Below are 16056 nucleotides of genomic sequence, written 5' to 3'. Positions count from 1 at the left end.
TCTAATTTTTAATATATACATATCAACCATAATTCATAGATTCTTCATTTTTATGCTTAAACACCAATTTAAGGATAATAAACTCTCATGGCATTTTTATATATTTCGTCATTTTTACAGCCTTAACATGTTATTTTTTTTAATCTCACTTGTTGAAGATCAATAAAACTCAATTCATTAACTATGATAAGTTCAAGTTATTTTTTCTTTTGAATTATGGTTGACAAAAAAAACTTATTTTAAACGTAATTAACACACTATTATATAGAAGTTTGTCATTTGGAAAAATAAAATAAAAAATAAAATTTGTCTTAAAAATGTTAAATGTGATTAAATAAAAAAAACAAAAAGAACATACAAAAATAGGCTTAATACATCAGTTGCTCCCTGAACTTGTCCAAAAAGGTTGATTGACCTTCCTAAATTTATATGGTACCTCATTAGTCACCTAAATTTGCTTAAAGTGTCATGATTAAGTCCCTAAATCTATAAAAACGTCATAAATTATGTAGAAAATAAAAAGTTAATTTATTTTAAAGACTTAAAATCACGAATTACGCCTTTACTTTTTAAGTTTTGATTGTTTTTATGGATTTAGACAAATTGCAATATAGGTCACTTTAAACATGTTCAGGGGGCAAATGGATCATTATAAGCAAATGTAGGTGGCTACTTAAATACGCGTGCAAGCATTAATTTTCGCAAGTTGTCTTACTCAACATCTAGGATACTAAACGTTTGAAGTTCTGAGTGCTCAGTTTAGCGTAGAAGGGATTCATATCATGTGAAGTAACTCAGCATTTAGTAATCACTCAATATATATAGCAACTCAGCATACAGTGATTTCATAGCATTCAGTTTTACTCAGCATATGATAGTTACTCAACATGTAATGATCACTTGGCATATTATAACCACTCAATATTCATTTAGCTCAGATTTTTATTGAAGAGGATTAGACATACCGATAGCTTCCCTTAGTATACTGAACTGTTCACGAGTCAATGGCTTCGTGAAAATATCTGCAAGCTGTTCACCTGTTGGAACATAGGTCAGCTTGATCTCACCCTTGAGTACATGATCTCTGATGAAGTGATGCCTTATGCTGACATGTTTCATCCTGCTGTGTTGGATTGGATTTTTAGATAAGTCAATGGCACTTTTGTTGTCACATTTGAATTCAATTGTTTGGGTTTGAACTCGATAATCATCCAGCTGTTGCTTGATCCATAGGACTTGTGCAACACAGCTTCCAACAGCAATGTACTCAGCTTCAGTTGTTGACAGGGCAACTGACGACTGCTTCTTACTGAACCAAGACACTAGACATCTTCCAAGGAATTGACATCCTCCTGAAGTGCTTTTCCGCTCAAGCTTGTCTCGTCCATAGTCAGCGTCAGTGTATCCGATGAGTGAAATCATTTGTGTTTGGATACCATAAACCTGCATTCACTGAGCTTTGCAAATATCTAAGGATTCTTTTACAGCTATGTAATGAGATTCCTTATGGTCAGCTTGATATCTTGCGCAGTAACATACTGAGTACTGAATATCTGGCCTACTTACCGTTAGATAGAGTAGAGAGCCGATCATACCTCGATACAATTTGCTATCTACTGACTTACCTTTTTTCATCAGCACAGAGCACCGTGTCAGTACCCATTGGGGTAGATATTGGCTTACTATTTTCCATATCAAATTTCTTCAATATCTCCTTAGCATACTTAGTCTGACTAATGAATATGCCATTCTTGCCTTGTTTGATTTGAAGTCCAAGGAAGAAGTTGAGTTCTCCCATCATTGACATTTCAAACTCAGTCTGCATCTGTTTGCTAAATTCCTTGCACATAGACTCATTAGTAGCACCAAAGATAATATCATCTACATATATTTGTGCCAACAGGGTATCTTTACCCTTTTTCTTAATAAATAAGGTTGTGTCAGCTTTTCCTCTGACATAGTTCCTAGTCAGCAGAAAGCTGGTCAGCCTTTCGTACCAAGCACGTGGTGCTTGCTTTAGGCCGTACAGAGCCTTTTTTAGTTTATAAACGTGGTTTGGAAATTTTGGATCCTCAAACCCTGGAGGCTGACTGACATAAACCTCCTCATTTATAACTCCATTAAGAAATGCACTTTTAACATCCATTTGGAACAATTTAAAGTTCATAAAACTAGCATATGCACACAAGATCCTTATTGCTTCTAATCTAGCTACGGGTGCAAAGGTCTCACCATAGTCAATACCTTCCTGCTGACTGTAATCTTCAGCTACAAGTCTGGCTTTGTTCTTGACTACGTTTCCATGTTCATCTAGCTTATTGCGAAATACCCACTTTGTTCCTATGGTCTTTTGATTCTTCGGTTTAGGCACTAAATCTCATACTTCGTTTCTCTTGAATTGATCAAGTTCCTCTTGCATAGCATTGATCCAGAATTCATCGTGCTCAGCTTTTGAGAACTTTTTCGGTTCATGAACTGAGACGAACGCAACATTACTGAGATATCTCCTGAGTTGATTTCTGGTCATCAGGGTGTTCTCAGCAGCATCAAGAATGGGCTTCTCTGAGTGTCCTCTTGGAATTTTGATTTCTTTTGGTAGTGTTGAGTTTTCAGGAGTTGGTGTTTCAACAATCTCTACAGGATTATGTTGGTCAGCAAAGATAATTTCAGGTTCGTTCTTACCTTTGGTCAGCCCTTGAGGTTGTGACTCAGTTGCACCATTTTGGTCAGCGGAAGCTGAGCATGAGTCATCTTCGGTAGGCTGACTTATCTTTCCTGCAGGGTCAGTTTCATCGAACTTAATATGTACAGACTCTTCTACGACCTGAGTTCGTTTATTGAACACCCTATATGCTTTACTGTTTGTTGAGTACCCTAGAAAGATAGCTTCATCAGCTTTAGAATCAAACTTAGCAAGGTTGTCTTTAGTATTTAAAATAAAACATTTGCAACCGAAGGCACGAAAATATCCAATGTTGGGTTTTCGTCCTTTCCAAAGTTCATAAGAGGTTTTCTTAAGTATAGGTCTAACTAAGGCCCTATTGAGTATATAGCAAGCTGTGTTGACAGCTTCACCCCAGAAATACTTTGGAAGCCTATTCTCACTCAGCATTGTCCTAGCTATTTCAACTAAAGTTCTGTTCTTCCTTTCAACTAACCCATTTTGTTGAGGAGTTCTAGGAGCAGAAAAATTATGGGCAATGCCGCTGACTTCACAGAATTCATCAAACTGTTGGTTTTTTAATTCTCCGCCATTATCACTTCGGATGTGAGCTAATTTTAGGTCGTTGTCATTTTCAAGTTTTCTAATCAGTGTTGAGAACATCTCAAAAGCTTCATCCTTGCTACTCAGCAGGATAACCCAAGTATACCGAGAAAAGTCATCTATAATGACCAAGGAAAATCTCTTACCACCCAAGCTCAGCGGCTGGACTGGTCCGAAAAGATCCAAGTGTAGTAACTCTAATGGGCGCTTGGTTGAGACTACATTTTTACTTTGAAAAGACTTTTTGGTTTGTTTACCTTGCTGACAAGCATTACACAGTTGATCCTTCTCAAACCTGAGTTTGGGTAATCCCTCAACTAATTGCTTTCTTACTAATTTGGCTAGGAGGTCCATGCTTACATGACCAAGTCTCCTATGCCATAGCCAGGATTTGTCCTCCTTTGACACTAAGCATATATTCTTTGAAAACGTCTTTTCCAAGTCAAGCATGAAAACATTTTCAACACGAGGGGCAGTTAAAATCAATTCATTTGTTTTACCCTCGAGTATTCTACACTCATTGGCATCAAATACAACCTTCCTACCGCTCTCACACAGCTGAGCTACGCTCAATAGGTTATATTTAAGACCCCTGACTAGGGAGACTGACTCGATAATAGGATTACCACCAACGGTACCTGACCCTACTATCTTACCCTTTTTGTTGTCTCCAAAACTTACATTTCCTCCTCGTTTATGCACAAGTGTGATGAACTGAGTTTCATCACCAGTCATATGCATCGAGCATGCGCTGTCAATGTACCATATCTTTGACTTCTCCGCTCACCTCAGCCTCACCTGCAATGTAACTAGTTATCTTTAGGTACCCAATTCTTTTTGGGTCCTTGTTTGTTAGAGCTAACAGGTGATGCATCATATTTGATTTTGTGACGACATACATTTATGGTGTGACCATCTTTCCCACAAAAGTCACAATAAGCTACCCTTTGAGGGTATTTCCATTTTTGGTCAGCACATTTGTGCTGAGCATGCCAGTATACCTTTGTGGTATGTCTTTTCTTTCCGCAGAAGTCACATTGGACATTCCGCTGAGTATTCCACCTTTGCTGACTGGTACCTGAGTACTCAGCTTTTGGATGGAACCTCTTCTTAGCCGATGTACTCAGCTGGTTCTGTATTGATGTGATATCTTTCCTCAGTTTCTTGGAATCTGATTGGACTTCAGAGACAAACCTATGCATGATTTTTAGATTTTCATTTTGCCTAGTGTTGTCCTGAAGGAGATGTCGAAGGTCACTGAGTTTGACCTCCTCAATCTTATCACATCGCCTGCCGAGTGCTCTTACTTTCTTATTACACCTTTTGATCAGTGTATAGAGATCACCCAGGGCATTGGTCATTTCATTTCTGAGCAAAGATAGGGATGTTACCTCAGTTGAGTGTTCCTCATGGTGGGATTCACCAGATTGGTCAGCTTGCTCAGAATGGCACAGGTCAGTAGATTCGTCTGCCATGAAGCATATGTTTGCTGACTCGGTGGCATCAGCTTCTGACGAGGTTGACTCATCACTATCACTCCATTTGGCCACCATTGCCTTTCTGCTTCCCTTATTGTCTTTCTTTAAGGTGGGACAGCTTGATTTGATGTGTCCAGCTTGATGGCATTCAAAGTAGGTGACTGGCTTTGAGCTGTCCTTTTTGTGTCTGTTGTCGCTCGACTCAGCTTTGTATTTGTCACTTCTTTTGAATGGCCTTTTGCTGTATTTATCATCTTTCTTAAACAACTTTTTCATTTTTCTTGTGAACATGGCCATCTCCTCATCGTCTGATGAGTCAGCTTCTGTTGAGTCAGCTTTCATGACAAGAGATTTTTGCTTCTTGTCCTCAGTCTTTTCTTTGGCCTCAAAATTCTTCATGGAGATCTCGTGGGTCAGCAGAGATCCAATGAGCTCATCATATTTGTACGTGGTCAGTTCCTGAGCTTCTTCCACAGCTGTCTTCTTAGCTTGCCAGCTCTTGGGGAGACTTCTTAAGATTTTCTTCACATGTTCTTCTTCTGTGAAGTTCTTGCCGAGTCTCTTAAGCTCATTTATGATGTTAGTGAATCTTGCATTCATCTCTGAGATGTCTTCATTATCATTCATCTCGAACAGCTCGTATAGCCGCATATGCTGATTCACTTTGGACTCCTTGACCTTGCTAGTTCCTTCATAGGCCAGCTCTAGCTTCTTCCAGATTTCCTGTGCTGACTCACAACTTGAAATTTTGTTGTACTCTGCAGCATCTAACGCACAGTGAAGCATATTTATAGCCGAAGAATTATTTTGTAATTTCTTAAGGTCATCATCTGACCATTTATCCTGACTTTTGACGGACTTTACACCATCAATAGTTTCATAGGGAACAAACGGGCCTTGGACTATAGCTAGCCATGCACTCATGTTTGTTGCCTGAATAAAGTTTTTCATCATGTTCTTCCAGAATGTATAATTTGACCCGAAGAACAGTGGAGGCCGACTAATAGATAATCCCTCAGGGAGAATCTGTGTTGTTTGATTTCCTGGAAGGAAACGAGTGTTGTTCTCAGCCTTTCACAGGGATCAGCTCAAGATAGTTTTATCTTAAATAGTGAGCTACTGTGCTCTAATACCACTTGTTGGTCCCGTGTAACATAGTAGGATTAGTTCCAAGGGGGGGGGGGGGTTAGGAACTAATATAACTTTTTCGCTTAATAATGCTGACTTAATTAAATGTTTGATGATTTAACTCAGCTTTTAGGTCAGCAAGGCTGAAAGAGATGTGGGACATCTTTAATCAGAAACTGACTTGAGCTGTTTCAATTGTGAGTTGAGAAGTAACACTTTAGGTTAGCTTCCAACTCAGCACTCTGATTACTCAGTGTCGGCGTGTACAAATTATTTACTGAGCAATTTAAACAAGCAACACATACATATACATATATATCAAGAGAAAGGGTTAGAGATTACTCAGCAGACTTATCCTGGTTCGGCCTCACCGCCTACGTCCAGTCCCCAGAATCCCTCCGGGCTTTTTCAATCCACTACTGAGCTTTTTAAAGGTAGAGCACAAACCGCTTACAATAGCAACTGAGTATGCAAGAGTACCGTCCTCTATTCGTCTACTCAATCCTATCAACCACTGAACACTATAACCGAGTGCTCAGAGTTTCTCTACCACTGAGTACTATAACCGAGTACTCAGCTTCACTCTTCTAACCTTTACAATTGATACAAGATTGTTCTCACTGAATGAAGAACACTTTAGATGAATACAATTCACTCTAGACTTTTACACAATGATTGGAATTTGGTCTAAGAACTTGCTTTTTTATTCAGACAGCTTCTCTTTTGGATTTTTGATTTAGTGAAGATTTTGCTTGTCTGTTTCTCTCTTGTATGTTCGGCAATGATCTAAGTGATGAACTTGTCCATTTATACTGAATTCTGAAGCTTCAATGATTTGAAAATCTGACATAGCCGTTGAGAGGAACGGTCGTCTTCGTCGTCATGTGGTCAGCTTCCTGAATCACAGGCCAATCCTGTCTTCTGATTTGCGCAAGAGGCAGGGTTGCCAGTTTCGTCTTCTTGCGCTAGGTTCGTCTTCTAACGCCAGGTTTGTCTTCTTGCCAAACGTCAGACGGTCCATGCATCTCGAAAAGGTCCATGAAATGGATTTCCAAGGCTTCTAAAATGTGTCAGACTTTGTATCACAAGTTGATGAATAATTGGACGTTGACTTGATTATCACTCAGCTTGACTTGGCGGCGTCTTGAATCTTGCTCAGCTTGACTTCGCAGCTTCGCCTTCAAGCTTTCCTGAAGAAGACATTTCTTTTGTAACGCTGAGTTGTGTTCCTCTCAGCTTCTGCTGTGTGCCTTGCTCATGCTGACTTTTGATGACAAGTGGAGAAATTCTGATTAACTTCCGTCCCTGTGGGGGCGTCGTTGGGTTCGACGGGGGGAAGCTCTGATGCCAAAGTCAGTAAGGAAGAACAAGAGAGCAAACTGAATTGACAAAGGGTAAGTGAATGTGTACCTGGATAGCCTGAGACATAGGCTATATATAGTCGTGAAGTTGTAACTCTCAGTAACTAGAAAGTCTCCATTAATGCCCCCATTAATGGCGGTTACTGGTTACCCTTAAGTTGGCGGTTAGCTAATTGATAGCTCATTAATGGTCTTTATTACAAGGTCGGCTCTGCCGTTCTCATGGCGCATTGAGAGCTTATGGAGATCCGCCTCATAGGTTCGCTAGCGGGTCACTCTTGGCCAGTTTTAGGTGATTCGCCCGTCGGATCTCTTTACTTCGATACGCCGTGGAATTCCTGGGTCAGGCGACTAACACGTGGCGTTCTTTAATCAAATATCCCTTTTGATCCTTGGGATAATATCACAATGTTATCAGAAGCCCCCCCAAAGTTCCTTTAAAGTCCTTTAGGGCTTTTGAGATTCTTTGCGCGCCGTCATGATTACCTGCATTAATGAGCACTCTGTTCGATGCCAATCATGGAGTGACACGTGTAGCAGGTGCATCACCCGAGGAGAGAGAGAAGACGCCTTCTTCTGTTTCCCTTTTCTCTTTCTTCCTCATTCTTTCTTCTTCTCCATTTTCTTTCGCATCTTCTGTGCAGAGCTTCTTCGGAGTATTTCCAGAATCTTTTAATCTTCTATTCTTCATGTAAGTTCATCTTTTCATTCTGTATATTGTGTTTTGAATGTTTAGAAGTTCCTCTTCATCCTCTGGGTCTACCTCTGAATTTTTCAATTTGTCCTCTCCTTCCGAGGTTGTATTTAGCTGGACCTCTTCTTCGTCGGAAAATTCTACTTCCTCCGAAGGTTCGGTTAACTCCGATTTAGCTGAGTTGCTCGACTCGGCGTGTAATCACGGTCGAACTTGTTTAGGTAGTAGTAATCAAAACCTCTCAACTCTGATCACTGAAACCGCTCCGGCCGTAGGTTTTAGGCGTTTTTCTGGGTGGATGGCCCCTTCTTCTACCCTACCTAGGAAAAAGAAACCTCGAGCGGAGTCCACTTCGTCTCGTATGAGTGCCGCGGATCTAGCGGATCTGGCGAGTAGATTCCCATGGATAAATAACTATGAGACCCAATTGGCGGAGGCTCATCAACGACCCGCCTGTCCGCCAAGCGGATTCTTGACAGTGTACTATAGTCACGTAGAAAGAGGATTTCGATTGCCTCTTCCCAAGATGATGGCGGACATCCTTGCTTATTTTGACACTACGGCTAGCCAATTGCATCCTAATGGCTGGTTAGACATAGCTTTAGATTGCTATCTGGCCTCGAACTTAGGAGTAGTGTACACTCCCCGTATCTTCAGAGCCTTTCATAAACCATCAAAGCGTAAGTCTGAGTCTTTTCTCACTTTTGCAAAATTTAGAGTGTACTCGCCGTTTAGTGGCAAAATGTCCAACGTCCATTGCTGGGATCAAAAATTCTTCTACGTGAAGATAAATGAGGGCGAATCTCTAGGCTTCCCAACATATTGGAATCCCAAACCTTTACATATGGCGGGAGATATGCGTATTCTGACGAATAGTGATGAGGTGGTGGCGGAGCTCATGAAAAGTGTCAAGGCGGATGCCTGGACATATGCTGATGCCCTAGATTTCATGATGAGCGATATTCCCCTGATTCGCAAGGATGGGGACAAGTTCATTTACTCGAAGATTACTCAATTTGACCAAGGTAACTTCGTTTTCTTTTTGAACTTTGATTACTTTGTTGTTTTCCTTGGCAGGGGTTTATCTAAGGCTAATCACGCTCTTGCAGAGAAGCGTAGGAAGCTGATGGAGGATGAGGCTCGTAAGAAAGCTCAAATGGCGAATCCCCAAAAGGATATTGGGAAACATCCGGCGGAGACAGCGGCCGATCCGCCTCTAAAAAGGAGGAAACCTGCAGCTTCGGGTGGTCCGAAGATTATGGCGGATGCTATGAGATCCGCCATGCCCGTGGTGGAGATGGGACAAGTAGGTTGTCTTTATCTCTTATCTGTTAGCTATGTTTGGAATCTAAGTTTTGATCCTTACATTTTCGTGCAGATGGTGAAGCCTGACCTAGGCAGATACTGGTCCGCCAAGTATGGTGTCCAGGGATCTTTAGAGAATGAATCTGTTATCAATGACCTAGATGAGGCTCTAGGTCAGCTGGGCGAGGTACAGAGAAATCAGAACCAGATTCCGGGATCAATCCATGCTCAAAGGGGAAAGACGGAGCTTCTTACGGTAGATCCCTTTGCTAGAATGACTCTCCCTGTTTTTAGAAAAAGTTATATATTTGTTCCTTCATTTTGACAAAACTGTTTGTCTTTGACAGATGTATACTCGCATACGTGCTATGGAAGCTGAGCTCCTTCAAGGCGTGGCGGATAAGGCTACCATAGAAAGGTTGGAGAAAGAAATAGTTGATGCCAGGGCGAATATCGCATCCGCCACGTCCGCCATGGCCCTTAAGGACGCCGAGATAAAGAAGCTAAATGAGAAGATTGAGGCAGATTCCAAGGAGCATGAGAATGCTGTAGAAGAAGCTGAGTACATGGCTGATGAGCAAGCTTTCTTTTACGGTGAACTGATCATGTCGTATGTCTCGTTGGCGTATCTTGAGATCGATTTCACAGATCCGCAGTTCGCCGTTCCAGACCCAGAAGATGTTCTTAAATTTAACAAAATCCCGGACATCGAGGACTACCTCCGTGACTATGTTCGGAAATGGATGAAGGGACCCGTTGAAGAATGCAAACCTGCCACCAACGTCAAGCTAGTGGACCTCGAGGAAGTGCCTCCGAAGTCTGGTGAGGAGCCGATAACCGATGGCACCCCTCTTCCTGGGGGAACACCTTCCGTGGAAAAGGAGGTCTCCTTGGTGGACGTATCTGGGGCTGTCGAGAAGGAAGCTTCTCAAGCAGGTGCTTCTGGCGAGAAGAATATTGAGGAGAATGCTCATGTTGTTACTTGATGTTTTATTTTTCGTTTGTAAAACTTGAAGTACAATTTTTAATCCTTATGTTTGCTATTTATTTTACCTTTACGTTTGCGCAAGTAAATATATATATAGGCTTTTTGGATTTATTTTGGAGTAGGTGGCCAGCCATACTCCATTGTGCGAACCTTTGTGAAGGTTTGAAGCTGTTTTATTCCTTTAGAGGAAGTAAAGCTGCCTTTAGGGATCAACTTGCTACCTATCTTTAAGGTGAAGTGATCCGCCTGTAGGTCTTGTGAACCCTTCTTTGGGAAGGGAGTAAGAGAGTGTAAAGACCTTGCGTCCAAGGAACGTTTTAACTCTATCTCGAATGGGGATCGTTCACAGATGGATCCGCCCATGAGATTGTTCTCCTATCTTTGAGGAGAAAAAGTAGCTATGAGATAGCAGTACTTTTTAATGTGGAGAGCGTTTGATGCCCCCCCTCTTCTTGAGACTGGAATATTTATATTGCTGCAAAAAATACTTAAAAAGAATATGGACAATAGAACAATTGCTTTTTATTTGATAGACAATATGCTTTATTACAGCCAAAGGGTCTTATATGTGAGCCTCGTTAAAACCTTTAACAAGAAAAACCACGTGGGAAAAAAGCTTATTAAAGGAAAAAGAGTATTCAAGACCTTGTTTACATTCTATTTTCTGGCGAAGTACTTGCGGAGATTTTGGAGATTCCAAGTGCGTGGCAGTGTATTTCCGTCCATGTCCTGGATTTTAAATGTGGCGAACCCAATCTTGTCCACTATGCGGTATGGACCAGTCCAGGTGAGCCCTAGCTTGCCCTTCCCTTCTTTTGACTGGATTTTGTCGGCCTTGCGGAGCACGAGATCTCCCACATTCAATTCTACAAGTTTGGCGTTTTTGTCATGATAAGCTGCGATCCGCTGCTTATAAGCCGCCATATGCACATATGCCTTGTCCCTCTTATCTTCCACTTGATCAAGGCTTTCTCTTAATCTCTGACCGTTGTCCTCCTCGCAATAGAATGCAACTCTGTCACTTGGAACCAATATCTCGACTGGGATTACTGCTTCCACACCATGAGAAAGGGCGAATGGGGTTTCGCCTGTGGCCGTACGAGGTGTAGTACGATACGCCCATAAGACGCTTGTTAACTGATCCGCCCATTTCTTATCATGCTCTCCCAGTCTTTTCTTTATTCCTTTTACGATTGTCCGATTCGTGACTTCAGTCATACCGTTGGACTGTGGGTAATATACGGAGGCGAATCTGTTCAAAATGCCCAATTTTTCACAGAAAGCTTTGAACTCGCCACAGTTGAATTGCATTCCATTATCCGTGATGATCGTGTGTGGGATGCCATATCTTCCCACGATATTATCTTTGACGAATTCTACCATTCTCTCAGCAGTGATGGAGGAGACAGCTTCAGCTTCCACCCACTTGGTGAAGTGATCTACGGCTACTACCACATACCTTCTTTGTCTACGAGTAGGAGGAAATGATCCAACGATGTCAATTCCCCAGAGGGCAAAGGGTCGACCTTCCAGGATGGGCTTTTGGAGATGCTTTGCAGTATGAGATTCATTCGCATGAATCTGACAACTATGACAAGATTCCACCTGTTTCTGTGCATCAAGTTTTGCAGTGGGCCAATAAAATCCTGCTAGCCTGGACTTTTTTAGGATGGAGGCGGATGCCTCATGGGCTCCACATGCTCCTTCATGTAGCTCCTTGAGGACTTGCTGTCCTTCTTCTGGCAAAATGCATTTTAACCAAGGATGGCTAAAAGATTTTCTGTAAAGGCAATCATTTATTATAGAGAAATAGGCCGCCTTCCTGACTATCCGCCGAGCTTCCTCCTTGTCCGTAGGTAGTGCTCCATCTAACAAATACTGGCGGATGGCAGACCTCCAATCCCCTTCTACTGTCGTGAGTAGAGATACTTCTTCTGAGGCGAAGGCCGGAGCTGCTTTAATTTCGAATGGACATTGTGGATCCACCCAGTTCTCCTTGCTGGAAGCCATTTTAGCTAGATGATCTGCTTCGGTATTTGAACCGCGAGGTACATGGATCAACTCCCATTTAGTTTCTTTAGCTTCAAGGTGATCCAGCAATTTTTTAACCTCAGCAACGTATTTGGCCAAAACCTCATCTTTTACCTCGTAGTTTTTGATCACCTGGTTGACCATCAACTTGGAGTCGCTATAGCTCACGATCCGCTCGGGAGTGATTTCTTTCAGCAGGTGTAGTCCCAATATTAAGGCCTCGTACTCCGCTGCATTGTTAGTTGCTATGAAATCCAATTTTGCCGCGTACCTTAGCTTTATATATTGGGGGCCTGTGATTACGATGCATATACCCGCTCCTTCTGCCGAGGAAGCTCCGTCTGTGTACATCGTCCATTCCTCGACCTGAGATTTTGGGAGATTAGGTATTTTAAAATGTCTATCTGTTTCCTCTGCCTCGATCCAAGCCGTGAAGGGTGAATCTCTATTGGCGAATGGGTTATGCCTGGCATTCTCCTCGTTCATGCGGAGCACCGCAGCTCGAACTATGTCGTCAAAATTCTCCGGACCCGCCCTTGGGCGACCCCTCCGTGGAGATCTTCTTAGAGAAGATGAAGAGCTGGATCCCGAAGACGGATCCGAGGGCGATCGTCCGCCTCCGTTTCCACGTCCACCTCCTCCTCCACCTCCACCTCCTCCACCCTGTCTGCCCGGGGGAGCTTGACCGCTACCCCCTCCAGAGCCTCCTGAAGGAATGTGCCCTTCATTTCCTGGGTGTGGTGGTGGCGGTGGCCCATTCGAACGTGGTGTCTCTACTGGCCTTTTGCTCTGTCTACGTCCAGTAGATGGGGGTGATCTACCCTTTCGGGAGGATCTCGGTCGTCGGGGCGAAGGTGATTCGGACCGCCTACTATTCTCTTTTCTACGCTTTTTGTGTTTTCGCCCTTCTGATCCACCCAAGGAGAGATTCGACCATGGTCGCCTTGGGATATCTGATCCGCCTAGATTTAGCCCTTGGCTTGCAGATCCGACAGGAAGAGTTTGATCGTTCCTTTGACTTCCTCCTGCGCCAGCAGGGAATAATTCCCGATTGATCGGTCGTTCTCCAAACGCCGCCGTGGAAGTTACCATGGATTCTGTATTGTGAGCTTGGAGAAACGAAGAATTGAGGGCATTCGGTCCTAGAGTCATCTGGGGCCAAGAAGATATCGTAGATGTGGGCGCCATGCTCCAAAACGGAGGAATGGTCATGAATGACCATAGGCGATCACCTGTTTCAGGGCCAAACTTTTCTCCTATTGCTTCTGCACACATGTTGATGAATGCATCCGGGGGCATACTACTTTCAGCTTGTGTTGTGGGAGCATTTGGATCAGTGTGCCTAGCACTAGTTACTGGTTGACTCGATGGTGTTATTAATGGTGTTTCAACCCCTGAGGAGGGGTTCTGCTCTCCATTTGTCATATTCTCTCTAACGTGAATGGAAACCCTTTATTTGATTAAGGATTCCACGATCACCGCACCAATTGATGACAAGTGGAGAAATTCTGATTAATTTCCGTCCCTGTGGGGGCGTCGTTGGGTTCGACGGGGGGAAGCTCCGATGCCAAAGTCAGTAAGGAAAAACAAGAGAGCAAACTGAATTGACAAAGGGTAAGTGAATGTGTACCTGGATAGCCTGAGACATAGGCTATATATAGTCGTGAAGTTGTAACTCTCAGTAACTAGAAAGTCTCCATTAATGGCGGTTACTGGTTACCCTTAAGTTGGCGGTTAGTTAATTGATAGCTCATTAATGGTCTTTATTACAAGATCGGCTCTGCCGTTCTCATGGCGGATTGAGAGCTTATGGAGATCCGCCTCATAGGTTCGCTAGCGGGTCACTCTTGGCGAGTTTTAGGTGATTCGCCCGTCGGATCTCTTTACTTCGATACGCCGCGGAATTCCTGGGTCAGACGACTAACACGTGGCGTTCTTTAATCAAATATCCCTTTTGATCATTGGGATAATATCACAATGTTATCAACTTTGTTCTGTCTTTCTTTTATAGACTTTAACTTCCTGTTCTCGTTAGTTTAACTTACTCAACATTGAACAAACGTATTAGTACAATTAAATCAAAACACTTAAATTTAATTGTTTAATCATGGGATTATCTTAAATAATTTTGTCAAATCAAAATCATGTGGAAAGGTGTTTCAACACAAACAAAAAGAAGGGGGAGGAGAAAAATTTAGGAAAGTCAAGAAAAACGCAAGTGAGAAATACTACAAATGTCATCATTGATAAACCTGTGGCAAAAAGTAGGAGTTGAAGGCCACCAATTGATCACTGAGGAAGAGACTCCAAACTTCGCCAGTGCATCAGCAACTCTATTTCCTTCCCTAAAGATGTGTGAAAAAAGAATGTTCATCCTAGAGCAAATGCTGAGACAATGCAACCATTCTTGACGAATACTCTAAGGAACATCCATGGAACGATGTCTAAGCAGATTAACAACGTACGTTGAGACTCACTCAACCCAAAGCTGATGCCAATTTTTCTCCCAAGCAAGTTCAATTGCAAAAATAGCGGCTGCCATGTAAGCAAAAGAAGGAGGGGTAGAAAAAGCAAAACAGCCTTTGGAAAATCCACGATAGTTGCAAAAAATACCTCCCGCTCCTGCCTCGCCTGGAGTGCCAAAAGCAGAGCCGTCCACATTGACTTTAACCCATCCCGAAGGAGGTTTAAGCCAATGGACTGAAATAATGTTGGGAGCCGGAGGCGGCCTAGGAGAAGCCAGAAGACGGGATAAGATAACATCATCTCTTTGTAAAGAGCAAAAACCTTTAGAAGTGGCAAAGGACTCTCGAATCATTCGAAAGAGGGTGGTGATCTTCGAGTGCTGAATAGAAGGAGAAACTTCCTTAAAAATTGCTTCATTCCTGCAATGCCAGATTAACCAGATGCAAGTGACAGCAATAACACGCCAGATCATCGACACCCGTGAGCCAAAATAAATGCTATGAAGAGAACTGAAGAAGTGGATGAATTGTGAATAACGAGGCAAAGAGCAGTCAAAATGAAACTGAAGGACCCTCTAAAGAGAATCTGCAAAAGAACATCTAATGAATATGTGGTTAATGGACTCAGCATCCCTACCACATAGAACACAACGAGAGGCAAAGGAGAATCCAAGATGCTGCAGGAGGTCGTGAGTCAGAACCCGGCCATGCAAAGCTCTCCAGAGAGTGAAGGAACGAGAAGGGAGAGTGCGAGCATTCCAAACAAATTTATACCAGTCCACCGAAGAGGAACTAGGACTGATAATCGAATAGTACTCTTTGGCAGAGAAAATACCCTTCGTAGAGGACTGCTAAACACATAAATCAAGAACATCTCTACTATTGTGAATAGATCGAATACTGTCTTGAACAACCAAATGAAGAGTGCCTAAGTCAAGCCACTCCGAATTAACCAAAAAATCATCAACAGAATTAAAGCGTGAACGCTTATCCTGATGATCAAGACCCAATTTGTCCGCCATCGATGGAATGATCCACCTATCTGTCCAGAAATTGAGCTTTGAAGACTGACCAATCCACCAAAAGGTCTAGTCCCAAATGGATGAATAAACAAACTTACAAGAAGACCAAATCAAGGACGGAGCAATGGAAAGGGAATTTAGATTCCGAACCAATATGGTGACGACACATATATCCAAACCTAACCTCAAATGTCTATAAACAGGAGCCAAGTTCAAAGACGAATGTACATAATTCTATACTTAAACTCCATTACATTCTCCCTAAGCTTTGTATTCACGTACTAACTTAGGCATCAGAGAGGGTACGCCGGTCTCCAGC

General features: G+C 42.5%; 1 protein-coding gene across 11 annotated transcripts in view; it reads left to right on the top strand.

The window, feature by feature from the left end:
* LOC136219223 (uncharacterized) overlaps positions 1–16056 on the top strand; it is a 35265-nt gene that overhangs the window by 16373 nt on the left and 2836 nt on the right. For 2 of the 11 annotated variants that reach the window (XM_066006521.1, XM_066006520.1), the window contains exons 3-5: positions 9004–9232; positions 9305–9487; positions 9579–10317. The exons of 7 other annotated variants lie outside the window; for them this stretch is intronic. In XM_066006521.1, coding sequence (XP_065862593.1) covers positions 9053–9232; positions 9305–9487; positions 9579–10217 — 1002 coding nt within the window. In that variant the 5' untranslated portion in view covers positions 9004–9052 and the 3' untranslated portion in view covers positions 10218–10317. Of the gene's footprint in view, positions 1–5999; positions 8952–9003; positions 9233–9304; positions 9488–9578; positions 10318–14018; positions 15962–16056 lie in introns of those variants that run through there. 2 more of the 11 variants (XM_066006519.1, XR_010684087.1) reach the window with 2 other exon arrangements.

Source organism: Euphorbia lathyris, chromosome 2, assembly GCF_963576675.1.
Source record: "Euphorbia lathyris chromosome 2, ddEupLath1.1, whole genome shotgun sequence".
Classification (NCBI taxonomy): Eukaryota; Viridiplantae; Streptophyta; class Magnoliopsida; order Malpighiales; family Euphorbiaceae; genus Euphorbia; species Euphorbia lathyris.
The sequence above is the reverse complement of the archived record's forward strand: the minus strand, read 5'-3'. Positions and strand labels throughout refer to the sequence as shown.